General features: G+C 42.4%; 1 protein-coding gene across 1 annotated transcript in view; it reads left to right on the forward strand.

Annotated features, from left to right (window-relative positions):
• Positions 1–16,124, forward strand: part of marchf5 (membrane-associated ring finger (C3HC4) 5) — a 28,531-nt gene that overhangs the window by 10,277 nt on the left and 2,130 nt on the right. The window contains exons 2-5 of the mRNA XM_085183482.1: positions 4,215–4,417; positions 13,789–13,919; positions 14,003–14,186; positions 14,659–14,825. Coding sequence (XP_085039608.1) covers positions 4,215–4,417; positions 13,789–13,919; positions 14,003–14,186; positions 14,659–14,825 — 685 coding nt within the window. The remainder of the gene's footprint in view (positions 1–4,214; positions 4,418–13,788; positions 13,920–14,002; positions 14,187–14,658; positions 14,826–16,124) is intronic.

Consider the following 16,124-nt stretch of genomic DNA (forward strand, 5'->3'; position numbering starts at 1 on the left):
AATTATGGAAATGCAATATGTCACACTAGGAGATGTGTTTTGGTAAGGTCAGGGAAGTTCGATATCAAATTGTCTTGCACATGTTGCGTTGCTTTGCAGTGGAGGAGGGTAAGGTTGTAAAAGACCGAGAGAACCTTCCTAAGAGGTACAGCGCTTCTTAAGTAAAGAGAATGTTTACTCCCATCTCTGTATGTAAGGGAACAGGGACGGAAGATGTCACAGGATAAAATGTGGTTTGGCTTGAATTACGTTGTCATAGTTTTCATCAATGACCTTTTTTTTTCTCACAACAACAACAAGACAAGCTTGGGGAGGAAAAGAAGAGTGGAGATATACCCACATTTCACATTTGAAGTCAAGGAAAATAAGATGCTTTGTAAACTGTGTGGATTCACTCTCACCAGTAAAAACACAACAAGCTTTTACACTTTATATTTTAGTCAACTGAATCACTTTAGATTTAGGATAATAATACTATAGTTTGAGTAAAACTAAAAAGAATTAAAATAAAATCAGCTGTCAAAATGAACACTGACCTGTTGATTCAGTGTATGAGTAGCATTGTGAATAATGCTGACGTCAAAGTCAGAAATGTACAGCTATGGCTAGGATCAACGGAAGTAGAGAATCGGTATATGTGGAGCATAGGTTGCTTCTTTTACCAATGCTTGTTAGAAAAGGAAGCTGACACTGATGTGATCTGAAATGCAATCCCTTGTAAATTGTCTTGTATTCTAATGGCAGGGTGAAGGGCCTGTTTGTTTGAGCTGCTGTGTGTCCATTGAACACTTCCTGTCAGATATGCTTGATTCAGTCAGCATTGCAGCTTGTTTGCCTATAGGGTTTATGTATTGATTGGCTGATTTCATGTAGAGACACCAACACAGTGCAATGCTGTTTGTGCGGGTGTGTTCATCAAGGCCACTCAATGTAGACTTGTAAGAAAGACTTTATTAACTACTTCTATCAGCTTTGTGTGAATGCTGAAAACGACTGTGGTAACACTCGGTGAGATTTTCTCTTAAAGGTGAAAGGTTACTTTGGTTTCACTTGTCTTTTACTCTTCTCTCATCAACCACACACATACAGCTCCATGACTTTAAGCCTGTTAATTGTCAGATGCAAGATATTCTAACTTTGTCTCTGTTGCAAGGCTCGCAAAATTTCAAAATCTCTGGTAGCCCTTCGGGCAGGCATTCTTCAGTTTTTGGTAGCCCAAAATAAATTTAAGTAGCCCGAATAAAAAAAGAATTTTTTTTTACGTTTTGTTTCCTTTACAATATTATACATTAAAGTATAATATTGTAACGGAAACAAAAATTAATCAAAAAAATTGTTAAAATACAAATCACAACAACTGTATAACAATTAAAACCATCAACTCAAATACTTGGTTCTAATTGAACAGAAATTTCTATGAACTTGTAAGAACCGTGTAGAACATGAATTAGTCTGTGTCAGATCCTGAATCTGAAATTTTCACTGAAGTCACGGGTAAGAAGTAAGTGGAACCAAGATCTAGGCCATTTGCTTTTTGAAGTTTGCAAAGACTGCTAAATTCTGCCAATGGTAGTTCACTCTTTGCAATATAGCACGCTGTTCTAAACAGCTTTTTCAGGAGTTCTTGTTGTGCTTGGTTTATTTGTAGTATGTTTTTTTGCAATTGGTGTTTGTTCTGGGAAAGATATTGCAGACTGGGCAATAATGCATTTCTTGCATTTCTCATGGGTTCTGATGGGGTCTTTCTTAAAATGACTGGTCCCAGTAACAAAGGCGCTTGTCGACTCAGAAATCAAATGAAACTCACAACACACCTGGCAGAACATCATGTTATTTAGCTCGTCATATTCCAGCCACAGAAATTCTTTTGTCCATGAAACCAAAAAAGCTGCGCTTTCTTTTTGCCTCATAGTCTGATTTGTCCAACATCTTCTCACTCCCAAAGCGTAACATTTTAGGCTAGGTGACAAATCGTCAACATATTACGTTTTCGGCTACCCACCACGTTCCTAAATGACGACCTCGGAAAAATGAGGAAAAATGAGAACCGTATGGACTCAATTTACACATGTTCGCTCTTTTCCTTCAAATAGCTTAGAAACACGCTATTTAACATCATTAAAGTCCTGTTTAAGGTGAGGAAAAAGGTTATGGTTAGGGCTAGGGATAAGCTTATGGTTAGGGCTGGAATACAGGGCTGGAACATCTATTACCGCGGGAGCGTCATTGCACTGGATTTCAGCCATAACCCGCCGCGTACCATAAGAACGCCGAAAGTCTCCTTTCGCGTTCCTCAGGAATGCCGCGGGACGTGACAAAACGTCGCCATGTTACGCCTCGGGAGTGAGAACGGGCTCGATTTGTCATATCTTTTCCGTTTTGTGATCGGCTTTTCTTTGGCTGCCCCTTCTTCACCCTGACCTGTTTTATTTGGCTCTGCAGAACTAAAATACCAGCGTAAATCCTGCTGCTTTTACACACGTACTTACATAATGATCAGCGATTCTTTGCGCACTCAACCTCTCACATGTTTAAGCTTGCTGCGACAGATTTCACTTGTCGCGTTTGAATAGTAAGCTAATGAGTGATAAGACGATGTCAGAGGAATTGGTGCGCAATTAATCGTCACTCACCAATCAGTGCTGCCGCTCTCTATACACCGTTCGCGCGATCGCAAAATGAAAATGAAAGCAAAAAACAAGCGCAAATTCAAATGCGATTTCAATATGTCACATATTGACAGTGGCTCATCGATGCCAATGACATAATTACTCAGCTACATTGGCGAAAGAATGCAAAAACACTGACATATATTTTCCTATGATAGCCCGACGGGCAGGGCTGAGTTAGATTTTGGTAGCCCGACTGGAAAAATCGCTAGCCCCGGGACGTCGGGCTAGCGATTTTGCGAGCGCTGTGTTGATTTCATTGCATGGGCTCACCCTCGTCTGTATAGTGACGCCTCAGTTGTTTAGTTCACTTAAATGTAATCCTAGCTTTCATTCAGCATAGACTCTGGTCATTTTGTCTCTTGTATCAGTCACAATTATGAAGCCACATCTAATCAGTTTTTCTATTTTTAAATCATGCATTCAGTTGTGATAAATTGTTGTTACTTTTAGAGCTGCAACAATTTGAGTATTTCAAATCATTTGATTGCAAAAAATTCTCAACACAAATTCTTTGTTTCGATGCTTTAAATGTGTGTTAAATAATGTACACATGAGCCTTTCACCCGACTAAAAACAGACCTGTAATGCAAACGTATTTAGGTAGGTCTTGACAGGTTGAGTGAAGGAAAACCTGTTTCTAGCATCTAAAACAACAACTCTGTTCCTATAATCACCATTGAAACCATTACTGGGAAAGAGCTAGCAGGAGTCCTTCATCAAAGCACTTTGTAGCTGCTCCATCATCTGCCGTTTGTTTTACACAGAGAAAAATCTGCACCAAGTCTCCAGAAGCTGTATTAAAATATGCAGATGAAATGATAACTTGGTCTGATAGCATGTTTAAACGATACATCTTAATGAAGGCTGACAGCAGCCGTCCTATTTTACATGAGATACCTGCAGCAAACAGGGGTGAGTCTAAAGGGGGGCACAGGGTGTACTAGACTATATTAATTTCAAGACTTTTGTAACATTTCAGATTAAAAGTAAAATATTTTAAAACATTGTATTCATTAAATTGCATTAATATTTAAAAATATAAAAACACAAACGTTTTTTTCACAAACCAAAAAACCCCAAACCATTAGCCATTAAACTCTGAGCCACTGACCTGGGGGTTGTTAGGTTGGACACTGAATTATTAGATTATAAGATTACTCGATTACTAAAATAATCAATATTTGCAGCTCTATTTACAACCATGTCTTTCTTTTACCCTTCAGCTGTACAAGGCTGATGGGGCGCAGAGAATGAGGTGATGTAGGAGATTCGAATTGATACCATAGGTGTATCTACTAAAAATCTCACACGAGTTCAAATCTCAGTGACCTTCACCTCAAGGTCAGAGTAAGTTTTCTGAAAATCTTGTGAATGCGATAACTTGAGAACAAGGTGACGTACGATTTTGAAATGAATGGCATAAGTTTGTCTACTAGGAGACTGAGGGGTACAGCTGGTGGCTGCTAGTATTTTTATTCATTTTTTGCAGCCATGTTTGTTTCAGTGTCTCATCCTGAATTTGGGCGTGTGTGTTTGTTTTAGGAGCTGCTGGGTGTGCTTTGCCACGGACGAAGATGACCGCACGGCAGAGTGGGTTCGCCCGTGTCGCTGCCGCGGCTCCACCAAGTGGGTTCACCAGACCTGCCTGCAACGCTGGGTGGACGAGAAACAGCGAGGCAACAGCACAGCACGCGTAGCCTGCCCACAGTGCAATGCAGAATACCTCATTGTCTTTCCCAAACTGGGTGGGTTGCATTTCTCTGAAGATAAAACCTTGTGGAAGCGTGATGAGATGGCCTTGAAATGTCACTAGCTTTTGTTGTCTTGTTGGGCTGAGAGGATCCTGTGCTTGAGGAAATTAAGAGGATAATTATTTCTTCAGCTATGTTTTTCAAGGTCTACTGCAAAACTTTGAGTGATTGCAGTACTCCAGTCTTTGAAGCTATGTGTGATTTATGTCTGTGGCATAGATTTTCAAAATGAGGATCAGGTATATTCAGGATCATTTAAAATTGAAAGGCTTTAGATCCTTTAGAGTAGTGTGTGATGTACAGCATGGTTAAAATATAAGGGTGGTTAACTTATAGCCCCACTGCTGAGAAGCTGAGATAAATTTCTTGTTCACAAATCTAAATTTAATATAGTGTATTGCTGAGCTCTCATACAGCCTTTCTGGCAGTTGTCAACATCAAAGCAGAATTACAGAGCACATTTCCATGTAAATAAACTCCTGTTTGAGTCACTGCCTGCAACTGTATCCGAACTCTGGGAACTGTTGAGTTTGTCTTGCCTCAGTTTATTTACTCCAGATCCAGCATAAGTTCTGTGGCGATCTGGGTAAATGTTTCATTTCATTGTGACGACGAACACGGGCGTGCTCGCTGACTGACCAGCAGCGGCTGCCTCAATTAACTTGACACGTCAGAGTGGCGAGGGCTTCGATTGTTCTCAAAAGCTATGACTCACCTAGTGAAGATACAGCATGCAGAGCTGTGCTTATTTGGACACAAGCTGCTCACAGCTCACTTCATACCTTTCTGAGACAGTGAACGACTCTCACAGAACACACTGCCGTTGCATCACAGGGAAGTTGGTTTTATCTGTTAGATTTTTTGCTGCTGGATGTGAAGACTTGGGCATATTTGAACTTGTGTACTTGTCACTTGGTTACCCATCAGCCACTGGCCCATTGCCATTTCATAGAGAGTGAGACGTTGAAATTTGAGACAGAAGCAAACATAGTGTTAGAGGTTCGGCCCAACTGGTAAACAGGTTCATGTATATTTATAGTGACCAATGCTGTGCTGTCACTCACTTTGGTGCTTTAAGCTGAGCTTCTGTGCATGCTTCTCCAACCTCAAGTATTTGTCTGAACTCTATCTACGAGCTCATTATTGGAATGTGGTTGCTGGGTATATGTGAATGTGTCTACAGCCCTTTTGTATTTGTATTGACTCAATTCCTAGAAGCACAGTTAATCAGTACTTGGAAGTAGGGCTGCTCAATTAATCGAATTTTAATCTCGATTACGATCTGGGCTTTCAACGATCATTAAAAATGACTGAGCCGATTATTAGCCCCTCCCTCGTGCTTTACTCTCGCGCTGCTCCGTGTGGCAAATCGAGCGCACCTCTCTGCATTTTGAACACGTGTCACAACAATTAAGAGCAGCGGGCCCCAAACTTTTTTGCGCCACGGACCGGTTTATGCCTGACAATATTTTCATGGACCGGCCTTTAAGGTGTCGCGGATAAATACAACAAAATAAAACTAGTACCGGTACCGAAAAAAAGAAAATTTATTCATAACACACGTGAAAAGACCCAGGAAAACCGAGTAAACGGTAAAAACGATAACAAAATAATGCTGAAAACCGATAAAAACCCTGAAAACTATACATTTCACACCTGAGCCTCAACTCTCGCGGCCCGTTACCCAACGACTCACGGACCGGTACCGATCCGAGGCCCGGGGGTTGGGGACCGCTGATTAAGAGGACCCGAGGGAAGCTCGGAAAGCTAAGCAGAAGTTATTTGGAGAGGAGAGTGACTGCCGTTGGTTGAAAAGAGAGGTAAAAAAACTTCAGTGGTGTGGAAACATTATGGGTTCGCGGAGTCAGACGTGGATCAAGTAGACATAGTGTGTAAACCTTGCTACAGTGTCGTAGCTGCACCACAGAGCAACACTGCAAAGTTCACTAAACAGATGTTTACATTTTTCATTTACTTCTTATATTGCAAACATTTGCACTGTTATCAGTATTTGCACACTATTTTATATTATTTTTTTGACAATCTTTAAAGTCATTATTCAATACATTGTTATTGTTAAATAAATATCGTCAAATAATCGACATCTGAATTTCAGTGAAAATAATCGTGATTATCATTTTTGCCATAATCGAGCAGCCCTACTTGGAAGTAAAAAAACAAACAAACCAAAAACATTCAGTAGCGCAAAGTTTTATGGACCAAGTTTTATTTATTCGCAAATTTGAAACATTTCTGCAGACAAAAGCATGCAGCCAATATGGGGCAATTTCTACTAAGGTTGGTTGTGAAATTGGTAGAAATTGTGACAAAATAATCAGTGGATAACAAACAAGTTTGATCCCCTTCCCTCAGGAATATTTATTTTTGTAAAATATGTGAACGGGGAAGGAATAGTCAAGAATGACATCTTTGCAAAACCATTGTTAAACCAGTTAAATTCTCAATCCTTCTTTGCGGCTTCTTGGCCACTGCTGTTGAGGTTCAGTTGGAAATTGTTCATTTTCCTGTTACTAGATTTATGGGAAGCCACATTAGACAGAGGAGGAAATCGCCACAGGTTTGAGACCTCTGCCCCAAAGCATAAAAAGAATACAGATAGAAATGGATATCATACTTTAGCTTTCACTGGGGCTCTGACGTGGTTACGTCTTGTCCATGTGCAGCATATGTAGCAGCTGAGTAAAAGTGAAACAAAATATCCATACAGTAAGTTATAAAGTCAACCTCTCATAGTGTTTCACTTCTCTTTGAGCAATCTTTGGGATTGTTGGCTGTAACATGCCCTGCTCATTCTGTTTGTGAAATCAGAATTGTCCTAATGGATCTGTTTGATCTGATTTCGCTGTTTATTGAAATTTCGTATATATAAGTATGTTTGTTATCTAATGTTAGTGTCTCACATGTTCTGGCTTTGAGGCACTTTATGAATTGAGCCTCTGTACAGTGCGCCAGTGGAATTTACACTTTAGACTGACTGCATCAGTGTTTCTCACACTGTGCCATATTATTATGATGGCTTGTTATTTTTGGACAGCTCTTTATAAAAAGCCAGTCATAGAAGTGACTTGTGGCTAAATGTTTACCCTCAGTCTCCTGATGCCCACTCCACAGTTTGTGTTCTTTAGTCATGTGTTCAAATACTGAAGTGGTTTAGAGCATGGTGATGGATAGGCCAGCGGTTTATTTTGAAAGAGCTTCCTCGTTTCTGATCTGCTGGGTGACGTTGCCCTCGGAGAATGACACAGAAACAGCGTGCCACCATCACTCTTCATTTGCTGAGGTTGGTGTTGCCTTTGATGTAACTTTCTTTGGTTTCCCTTCAGTTTAGATGACAGACTGTGAGGATGTGCGGTGGAGTTTTAGCCTCAGGATGTTTTGGGAAGATTTCTGCAGACGAAGTAGCCTAAACTTTGTTTTGCCACTTATTCCAATTTTTGGTTGAGAGTTGGAAGTGAATTAATAGGCTGCAGTTAGCACACTGTCCTGTGTGTGTGTGTGTCTGTGTGTGTGTCTGTGTGTGTGTGTGTGTGTGTGTGTGTGTGTCATAAGACGTTTTTTTCCTGCAATTTACTGTAGCAGGCAAATGTGTTTTTAGGGGTTTTGTTTTTTCACTTTTGCATTATTTTTTTAAATGCTGAAAGTGTTTGAATAGGAAATGGATAGTAGAGCAGTGGTTGGTTATGTGCACAGTGTTTGTTGAGTTTACCTCACCCCCACCCACCCACCCACCGACCCCCAAATCCCTTTAGTGAGGGTCAGACGGAGGTGGTGTGCGGGGATGTTGGATGTGTCTGGATGAGAGGAGTGGGAGTGAAATTGGGTCACGGAAAGAGCAAACAGAGCAGCTCATCAAAGGCCCACAGCGACAGAGGAGATGAGCAGAGCTGCTGATGGATTCATGAAATCACAGCGTTTCTAGGTGATGAGGAGAGGATGTACCGCCGTGTTGTCCTTTCCAGCAGGGCAGCACATGCAAACATTAAGTGGCGATCACTGATTTGCATCTGTGGCACCGCGTGACGTCAGACTTGGGTCAGACTGAATTTGCAAAGCATTTGGATTTGTTACGCAGGGTTTTTACTCACACGACTGCTTTGTCAGGGTTTGAATTTCCATGAGATTTTTCTTTGTTCTGACTGAGGACTTGAGACCCTGGCTGCAGGATACGCTGGGCATTAGTCCACTTCAAAGCAAGGCGGAGGAGTACAGCGCTTTTGGTTTTGCTGCATCATTGCTGCAGTGTTCCTCTCACATAATTTTTATTCTAGCCTCGTTCTCTTTATTATACAACGCCATGTCTAGTACAGAGACCCAGTGTCTTTGGTCACCTAATGCACAAAACCTGTTAAAGCTCAGATGCACTCCTTTTTTGCTGTGTTTGCTCCGGTTTTAATGAACCCAATGAATACTATCAGTTTTACAGCTCAGCAATAACAGCATTCAGTCTGGGCGGATGGCGTTAAATCTGTGGACGGGTAGAGATGGGGAGCACTGACCGGTCACGGAGGCTAGCTCATTTCTAGAGGCTGGATAGGGTTTGGTCACAGTATTGCTCTCTGCGCGGGGACCCCTGCCTGCTGTTGGAGCAAATGAGTGGGTGGATTCTGAGATACACATCATTTTTTTCTCTTTTTTTCTGGCTGTACTCCCACCAGCAGCTGCTGCAGAGCCAAAGCTAGCCCATCATGCTAATTTGGCTCGCTATATAACTCTTGAGGACGGCGTGTCCTTGCTGCTCCTTTTCTGACACTCAGCCCAGAGAGTAAACAAGTGAGCTGGAACAGCGTGCCAATGTGCGTGCCCACTACCGAGGTATTGCAGTTGCACGGGGCCCCCTCCTAACTTTCCTCTCCCTCCCTCCTTATTTAATAATCTTAATTATGGAATCTGCTACCAGCAGCCATTAAGGGCAGTCTAGTCCCCTTTGCCCAGGATGGCGTAATGCTTAGGCAGGAAGAAAGCGGAAGAGATCCCAGTGCTGTCATCAAAATATGGCATATTAATGCTCTCGAGCATTGTGAGGTCAGTCCCAAAGGCAAACATGGGCGCAGTAACAGGAGGCCTGAAAGCATCAAATGGCTGCTGGCAGATAAGAGACAGCTGCTGCATTAAAAACTGTCTCAGACTCGGATACTCTTTAGAAGTGATAAATGCACCTCGCTCACTTTGAGCTCTTTCCTCAACAAGTGGACTGCAGCGCTGCAGTAAAGACATTCAGCACAGACCAGCACAGTGAATGCACTCAGCTGTAGAAATACGTGCACTGCTAACAGTGGATGGATTGTATGCAGCGTGTGGCAGGTACTTACGGGCACCAGCCTCATAGTGGCCAGGCTGCACAAACAGTTTAATGAAGCCAGTCCAGAAACTGTAAAACTCCTCACGGCACCCCTGGAGTTATTTCAGGAAGCTGAGTCCTTTTACTCTAAGCTCATGTTGTTAAGGTTGTAGTTAGAGATGTGTCACCACTTTCCCTTCCTTCAAAAATGTATCTGCTCAGGTGTTTGTTTGAAATCTGTCCTTGTGCCTGACTGGGACCTGGCAGTAATCCCTTTCCCAGTAACGGCCTGTAACCCACCGCCGCAGCTGTCCTTAACTCTAAGTGATGGCAGCTTTCTGTGCTATAAGGTCAATCAGGCTCTTTTTACTTGCTGTGCAATATATTTATCAGTCAGCTGCTGACATGGCCTGAGGAAAGGTGTTCTTGAACAAAGTCCTGCTTTCATAATGAGCAGTGACTCAGCACTGTTTCTGAAACAACTTGACTGCTTCATTTCTAAACTAGAGAAGAGATGCAGTGGTATCTCTGTCTGAAGTAGGATTTCAGTCACCGTCTGCTGGAAATGAGAACCGTGCATGTGTAACACTGATATTATAGTAAGGTGTTTGAGAGTGTAGGTTTTTCAGAGCCTGGAAGCCCAAACTGCTGTGCTCTGTGGATCTAATTTTGCAGTTTACCAAGTGCCAAAGCAGCACGCACACAGAGGCCCAGCACTGTCTTGCGCTCAGTCCCTCTGGCAGCCTCCCCGCTCCCCTCCCACTGACTCCTGGGCTAGTTATTAATAGGATGTGGATGGCTCTGTCTGGGTGAGGAAATCAGGTTGCCTTCCTGTAAATATTTCATGATTTCCCTCGAGTGGGCCCAGAATGCAAGAGACGGGAATGCAGCAGAGATGTTTTTTAAGGTCCTGCTCCTGGTGTCAGACAGGGATGTCACTACTCCAAAGGCAAGTTTGAACTTCAGATTACTTTCTTATTACATGCTGGTCGAGAGGCATCCCAGTTCTTTTTAATCTCAGTGGGCCCTGCCCTTGAAGCTCCTCCTTAAGTGTCAATAAACCTGCAAAACAAGGCGTGCACCTTACACAGCCTGCTTTAAACTTAGGAAAAGTCTGAGGAAGAAAGTTTGCTTTTGATGTCACTGCACTGTCGTAATGTGCCTCCAAGCATAGCACACCCAGTAACCCTGTTTCTGTAGAGGGGAGAGAGGTGCATCTAATTGGTTGGAAATGAGGATATTTTGACAACTTGAGCTGTCAGGGGAAATAATGAGGGACATTTTCCTGACCTTTGATGCACAAAATGATCATTACATTAGGAGGATTATCAGATCAATTCAATTCAATTCAATTTTATTTATATAGCGCCAAATCACAACAAATGTCGCCTCAAGGCGCTTCATAGATACAGAGAAAAGCCCAACAATCATATGACCCCCTATGAGCAAGCACTTTGGCGACAGTGGGAAGGAAAAACTCCCTTTTAACAGGAAGAAACCTCCGGCAGAACCAGGCTCAGGGAGGGGCGGCCATCTGCTGCGACCGGTTGGGGTGAGAGAAGGAAGACAGGATAAAGACATGCTGTGGAAGAGAGACAGAGATTAATAACAGATACGATTCAATACAGAGAGGTCTGTTAATACATAGTGAGTGAGAAAGGTGACTGGAAAGGAAAAACTCAATGCATCATGGGAATCCCCCGGCAGCCTACATCTATTGCAGCATAACTAAGGGAGGATTCAGGGTCACCTGGTCCAGCCCTAACTATATGCTTTAGCAAAAAGGAAGGTTTTAAGCCTAATCTTAAAAGTAGAGATAGTGTCTGTCTCCTGAATCCAAACTGGAAGCTGGTTCCACAGAAGAGGGGCCTGAAAACTGAAGGCTCTCCCTCCCATTCTACTTTTAAATACTCTAGGAACAACAAGTAGGCCTGCAGAGCGGGAGCGAAGTGCTCTAATAGGGTGATATGGTACTACAAGGTCATTAAGATAAGATGGGGCCTGATTATTTAAGACCTTGTATGTGAGGAGCAGGATTTTGAATTCAATTCTGGATTTAACAGGAAGCCAATGAAGGGAAGCCAAAACAGGAGAAATATGCTCTCTCCTTCTAGTCCCTGTCAGTACTCTTGCTGCAGCATTTTGGATTAACTGAAGGCTTTTCAGTGAGTTTTTTGGACATCCTGATAATAATGAATTGCAGTAGTCTAGCCTGGAAGTAATAAATGCATGAACTAGTTTTTCAGCGTCACTCTGAGACAGGATATTTCTAATTTTAGAGATGTTGCGCAAATGGAAGAACGCAGTCTTACATATTTGTTTAATATGTGCGTTGAAGGACATATCCTGGTCAAAAATGACTCCAAGGTTCCTCACAGTGTTACTGGAGGCCAAGGTAATGCCATCCAGAGTAAGAATCTGGTTAGATACCATATTTCTAAGCTTTTCAGCGCCGAGTACAATGACCTCAGTTTTATCTGAGTTAAGAAGCAGAAAGTTAGTGGCTATCCAAGTCTTTATGTCTTTAAGACATTCCTGCAGTTTAACTAATTGGTGTGTGTTATCTGGCTTCATGGACAGATAGAGCTGGGTGTCATCTGCATAGCAGTGAAAATGTATGCTATGTCTTCTAATGATGCTGCCTAGGGGAAGCATGTATAATGTAAACAGAATTGGTCCTAGCACTGAACCCTGTGGAACTCCATAATTAACCTCAGTGTGTGAAGAGGACTCTCCATTTACATGCACAAATTGGAGTCTATTAGATAGATATGATACAAACCACTGCAGTGCAATACCTGTAATACCTACAGCATGTTCTAATCGCTCTAATAGGATATTATGGTCAACAGTATCGAATGCTGCACTAAGGTCAAGAAGGACAAGCACAGAGATGAGTCCACTGTCAGAGGCCATAAGAAGATCATTTGTAACCTTCAATAAAGCTGTTTCTGTGCTGTGATGAACTCTGAAACCTGACTGAAACTCTTCAAATAAACCATTCCTCTGCAGATGATCTGTTAGCTGTTTGACAACTACTCTTTCAAGGATTTTTGATATGAAAGGAAGGTTGGAGATTGGCCTATAATTAGCTAAGACTGCTGGGTCTAGAGATGGCTTTTTGAGTAAAGGTTTAACTGCAGCCACCTTGAAGGCCTGTGGTACATAGCCGATTATTAGAGATAGGTTGATCATATATAAGATCGAAGAATTAATCAATGGCAGGACTTCTTTGAGCAGTTTTGTAGGAATGGGGTCTAAAAGACACGTTGATGGTTTGGAGGAAGTAATTATTGAAGTTAACTCAGAAAGATCGATTGGAAAAAAAGAGTCTAACTTAACATCAATGAAACTAAGAGTAGCTGTAGATAATATTACATCTGTGGGATGATTATTGGTAATTTTTTCTCTAATGATAAAAATTTTATTTGTGAAGAAGTTCATGAAGTCATCACTAGTTAACGTTAAAGGGATGGTTGGCTCAACAGAGCTCTGACTTTTTGTCAGCCTGGCTACAGTGCTGAAGAGAAACCTGGGGTTGTTCTTATTTTCTTCAATCAGTGATGAGTAGTAAGCTGTTCTGGCTTTGCGGAGGGCTTTCTTATAAAGCAACAAACTATTTCTCCAGGCTAAATGATGATCCTCTAAATTTGTGACACGCCATTTCCTCTCCAGATTACGAGTCATCTGCTTTAGGGTACGTGTTTGAGAATTATACCACGGGGTCAGGTACTTCTGATTAGAGACCTTAGTTTTCACTGGAGCTACAGTATCCAGAGTCGTACGTAGTGAGGAGGTGAAATTATTAACAAGATAATCGACCTCTGTTGGGGTAGCGTTCAGATAGCTGCTCTGCTCTGTGTTGGTACAGGGCATTGACGATGAAAAGTGATCAGTGGATAATAATCCCTGAAGTTCAGATTCTCAGTCAGAAGAATGCAGTAATGGTTGAAGTAGCTCTCTAAAACTATGGATAAGTTATATTTATGTTAGCCAACAGTTTTACGTGTTGTAGGTAAATATATTTTTCTTAGTTGTGACTTAAGTCTGATGATGCCTCCATCAGGTCCTGTGGTTTATGTGCTGGACCTGGCTGACCGCCTCATCTCCAAGGCTGGCCCCTTTGCTGCAGCTGGCATCATGGTGGGCTCCATCTACTGGACCGCTGTCACATATGGAGCAGTGACTGTCATGCAGGTAAAGATATACTAGATAAAACGAGTATATACTTGTGTGCAGCTGTTTGCCACTCTGACCATCTCCTGTGCCGTCTCCTCCAGGTCGTCGGCCATAAGGAGGGCCTGGATGTTATGGAGCGGGCTGATCCTCTGTTCCTTCTCATCGGGCTGCCTACCATTCCTGTCATGCTGATCCTCGGCAAGATGATCCGCTGGGAAGACTACGTCCTGCGCCTGTGGAGGAAGTACTCTAACAAACTGCAGATCCTCAACAGCATCTTCCCCGGTCAGGACACACTCCTTACGTTTGATCCTGAGAATGTGTATCTGTCTTTATATTGTGTTGTATACTGCACTGTGTGAGTCTAACCTTACTCCGGTTTAACTGTCAGTATGAAACGATGATGCTCTAATGTCTGCTGCTGCTAAAGAACAGCCATCACTGCTGGACAGACATGATGTCTTTTCAAAGGACAATAATATAAATCCATGTAAGGAGCTGAGTCAGAAACTTGATTATCACAACCTGATGATAGCAGAAAAGTTTCAGACAAAAACAAATAATATGGAGTTACTAACTCCTCAAACACCATCTCCTCATCCATCACAAAAATCCTCACTGCAGCTGGTCTGTGTTCACTTCATCACAGCCACAAAACAGATAAATAAATCACTCCTCAGCCTCTGAAACTCAACTGTGTCAGCAGCTGCGCCCTCAGGTTTACGCAGGAATAAAACTAATACTTGTGTGTCTGCAGGGATCGGCTGTCCAGTTCCTCGGATCCCCGCAGAGGCCAGCCCCCTGGCAGACCATGTGTCAGCCACACGGATCCTGTGCGGCGCCCTGGTCTTCCCCACCATCGCCACCATCGTGGGGAAGCTCATGTTCAGCAGCGTCAACTCGAACCTGCAGAGGACCATCCTGGTGGGTCCAACCAGACTCACCGTATGACTCACCTGACAGTAGCAATAGTTCTGCAGGGGGTTCGATGAGCAGAGTACAAACAACTAGTATATCCACCCCCTTGTTTTAGCCCTACTATTGAGTAAACGACCTCCTCTAATTTGGCCTAATTGTGCATCGTATGAGCCATTTAGACATAAGAGAAACCTTAAATGGGAGGACAGAAAGGTAACCATAGCGGCTCATGCGATCTGGGCTGCACTGATACTGCTGAACACTCTGTCCTCACCTAGCAAACCTGCAGGAAGGAGAGCGAACAGATGAGCTGCATCATCAGTCAAACCTTTATTTGTTCTCGGCGCGATCGATCACTGTGAGACAAAAAAGAAAAACACACCACTGTAAATAATTAACTTTTAAAGCGCAATTAATGAATATTCCCACAAGATGGTGCTTTGTTCCTCTTGTGTTGAGCCAGAGTGGAGACGACTGAAACTTCACATCAGTATTTATCACATGCTGTATTAGTCAAAGTGCCAGTGTCGACGCCTCGGTTTACTTTTACTAACTCAAGTGTGTCAGAAGTTATCCCGGAGCCCATGTTTGTTTAGTTTTACACAATCACAACCACTGACAGCTTGGACACTCCTGCCTAATTTAAAGGCCCTCAGCTTGGTGGGTTTGGTTGGTTAGTATTGAGGTCAGGATTCAAAAAATTGTTTCCACTTTTCTTCTTCTAAATAGATTTTTGTCGTTTAAGTCAGCGGTCCCCAACCTTTTTTGCGCCACGGACCGGTTTATGCCCGACAATATTTTCATGGACCGTCCTTTAATGTGTCGTGGATAAATACAACAAAATAAAACTAGTACCGGTACCGAAAAAAAGAAAATTTATTCATAACACACGTGAAAAGACCAAGGAAAACCGAGTAAATGATAAAAACAATAACAAAATAACCCAGAAAACCGATTAAAAACCCTGAAAACTATACATTTCACACCTGAGCCTCAACTCTCACAGCCCGGTACCAAACGGTTCACGGACCGGTACTGGTTCGAGGCCCGGGGGTTGGGGACCGCTGGTTTAAGTTCAGTCTTAGCTTTTAAATTTTCAACAGTAAATACTGTTTATTTGGAGTAAACGATCACTATAAGCATTCATTTTTATTGCTTTTTAGTCTCTGTTATTAACCGTGTACTCGAGAAATTGTGAAAGTGCCCCTAGCAGTCCAGCCATAAGATCACAACTAATATAAAACAAAGTGAAGGAAGATTTTCAGGCTTCCTGTGACGATTAATGAGTCATCACATTTGCTGATT

This window comes from Neolamprologus multifasciatus, chromosome 13 (assembly GCF_963576455.1).
Source record: "Neolamprologus multifasciatus chromosome 13, fNeoMul1.2, whole genome shotgun sequence".
Classification (NCBI taxonomy): Eukaryota; Metazoa; Chordata; class Actinopteri; order Cichliformes; family Cichlidae; genus Neolamprologus; species Neolamprologus multifasciatus.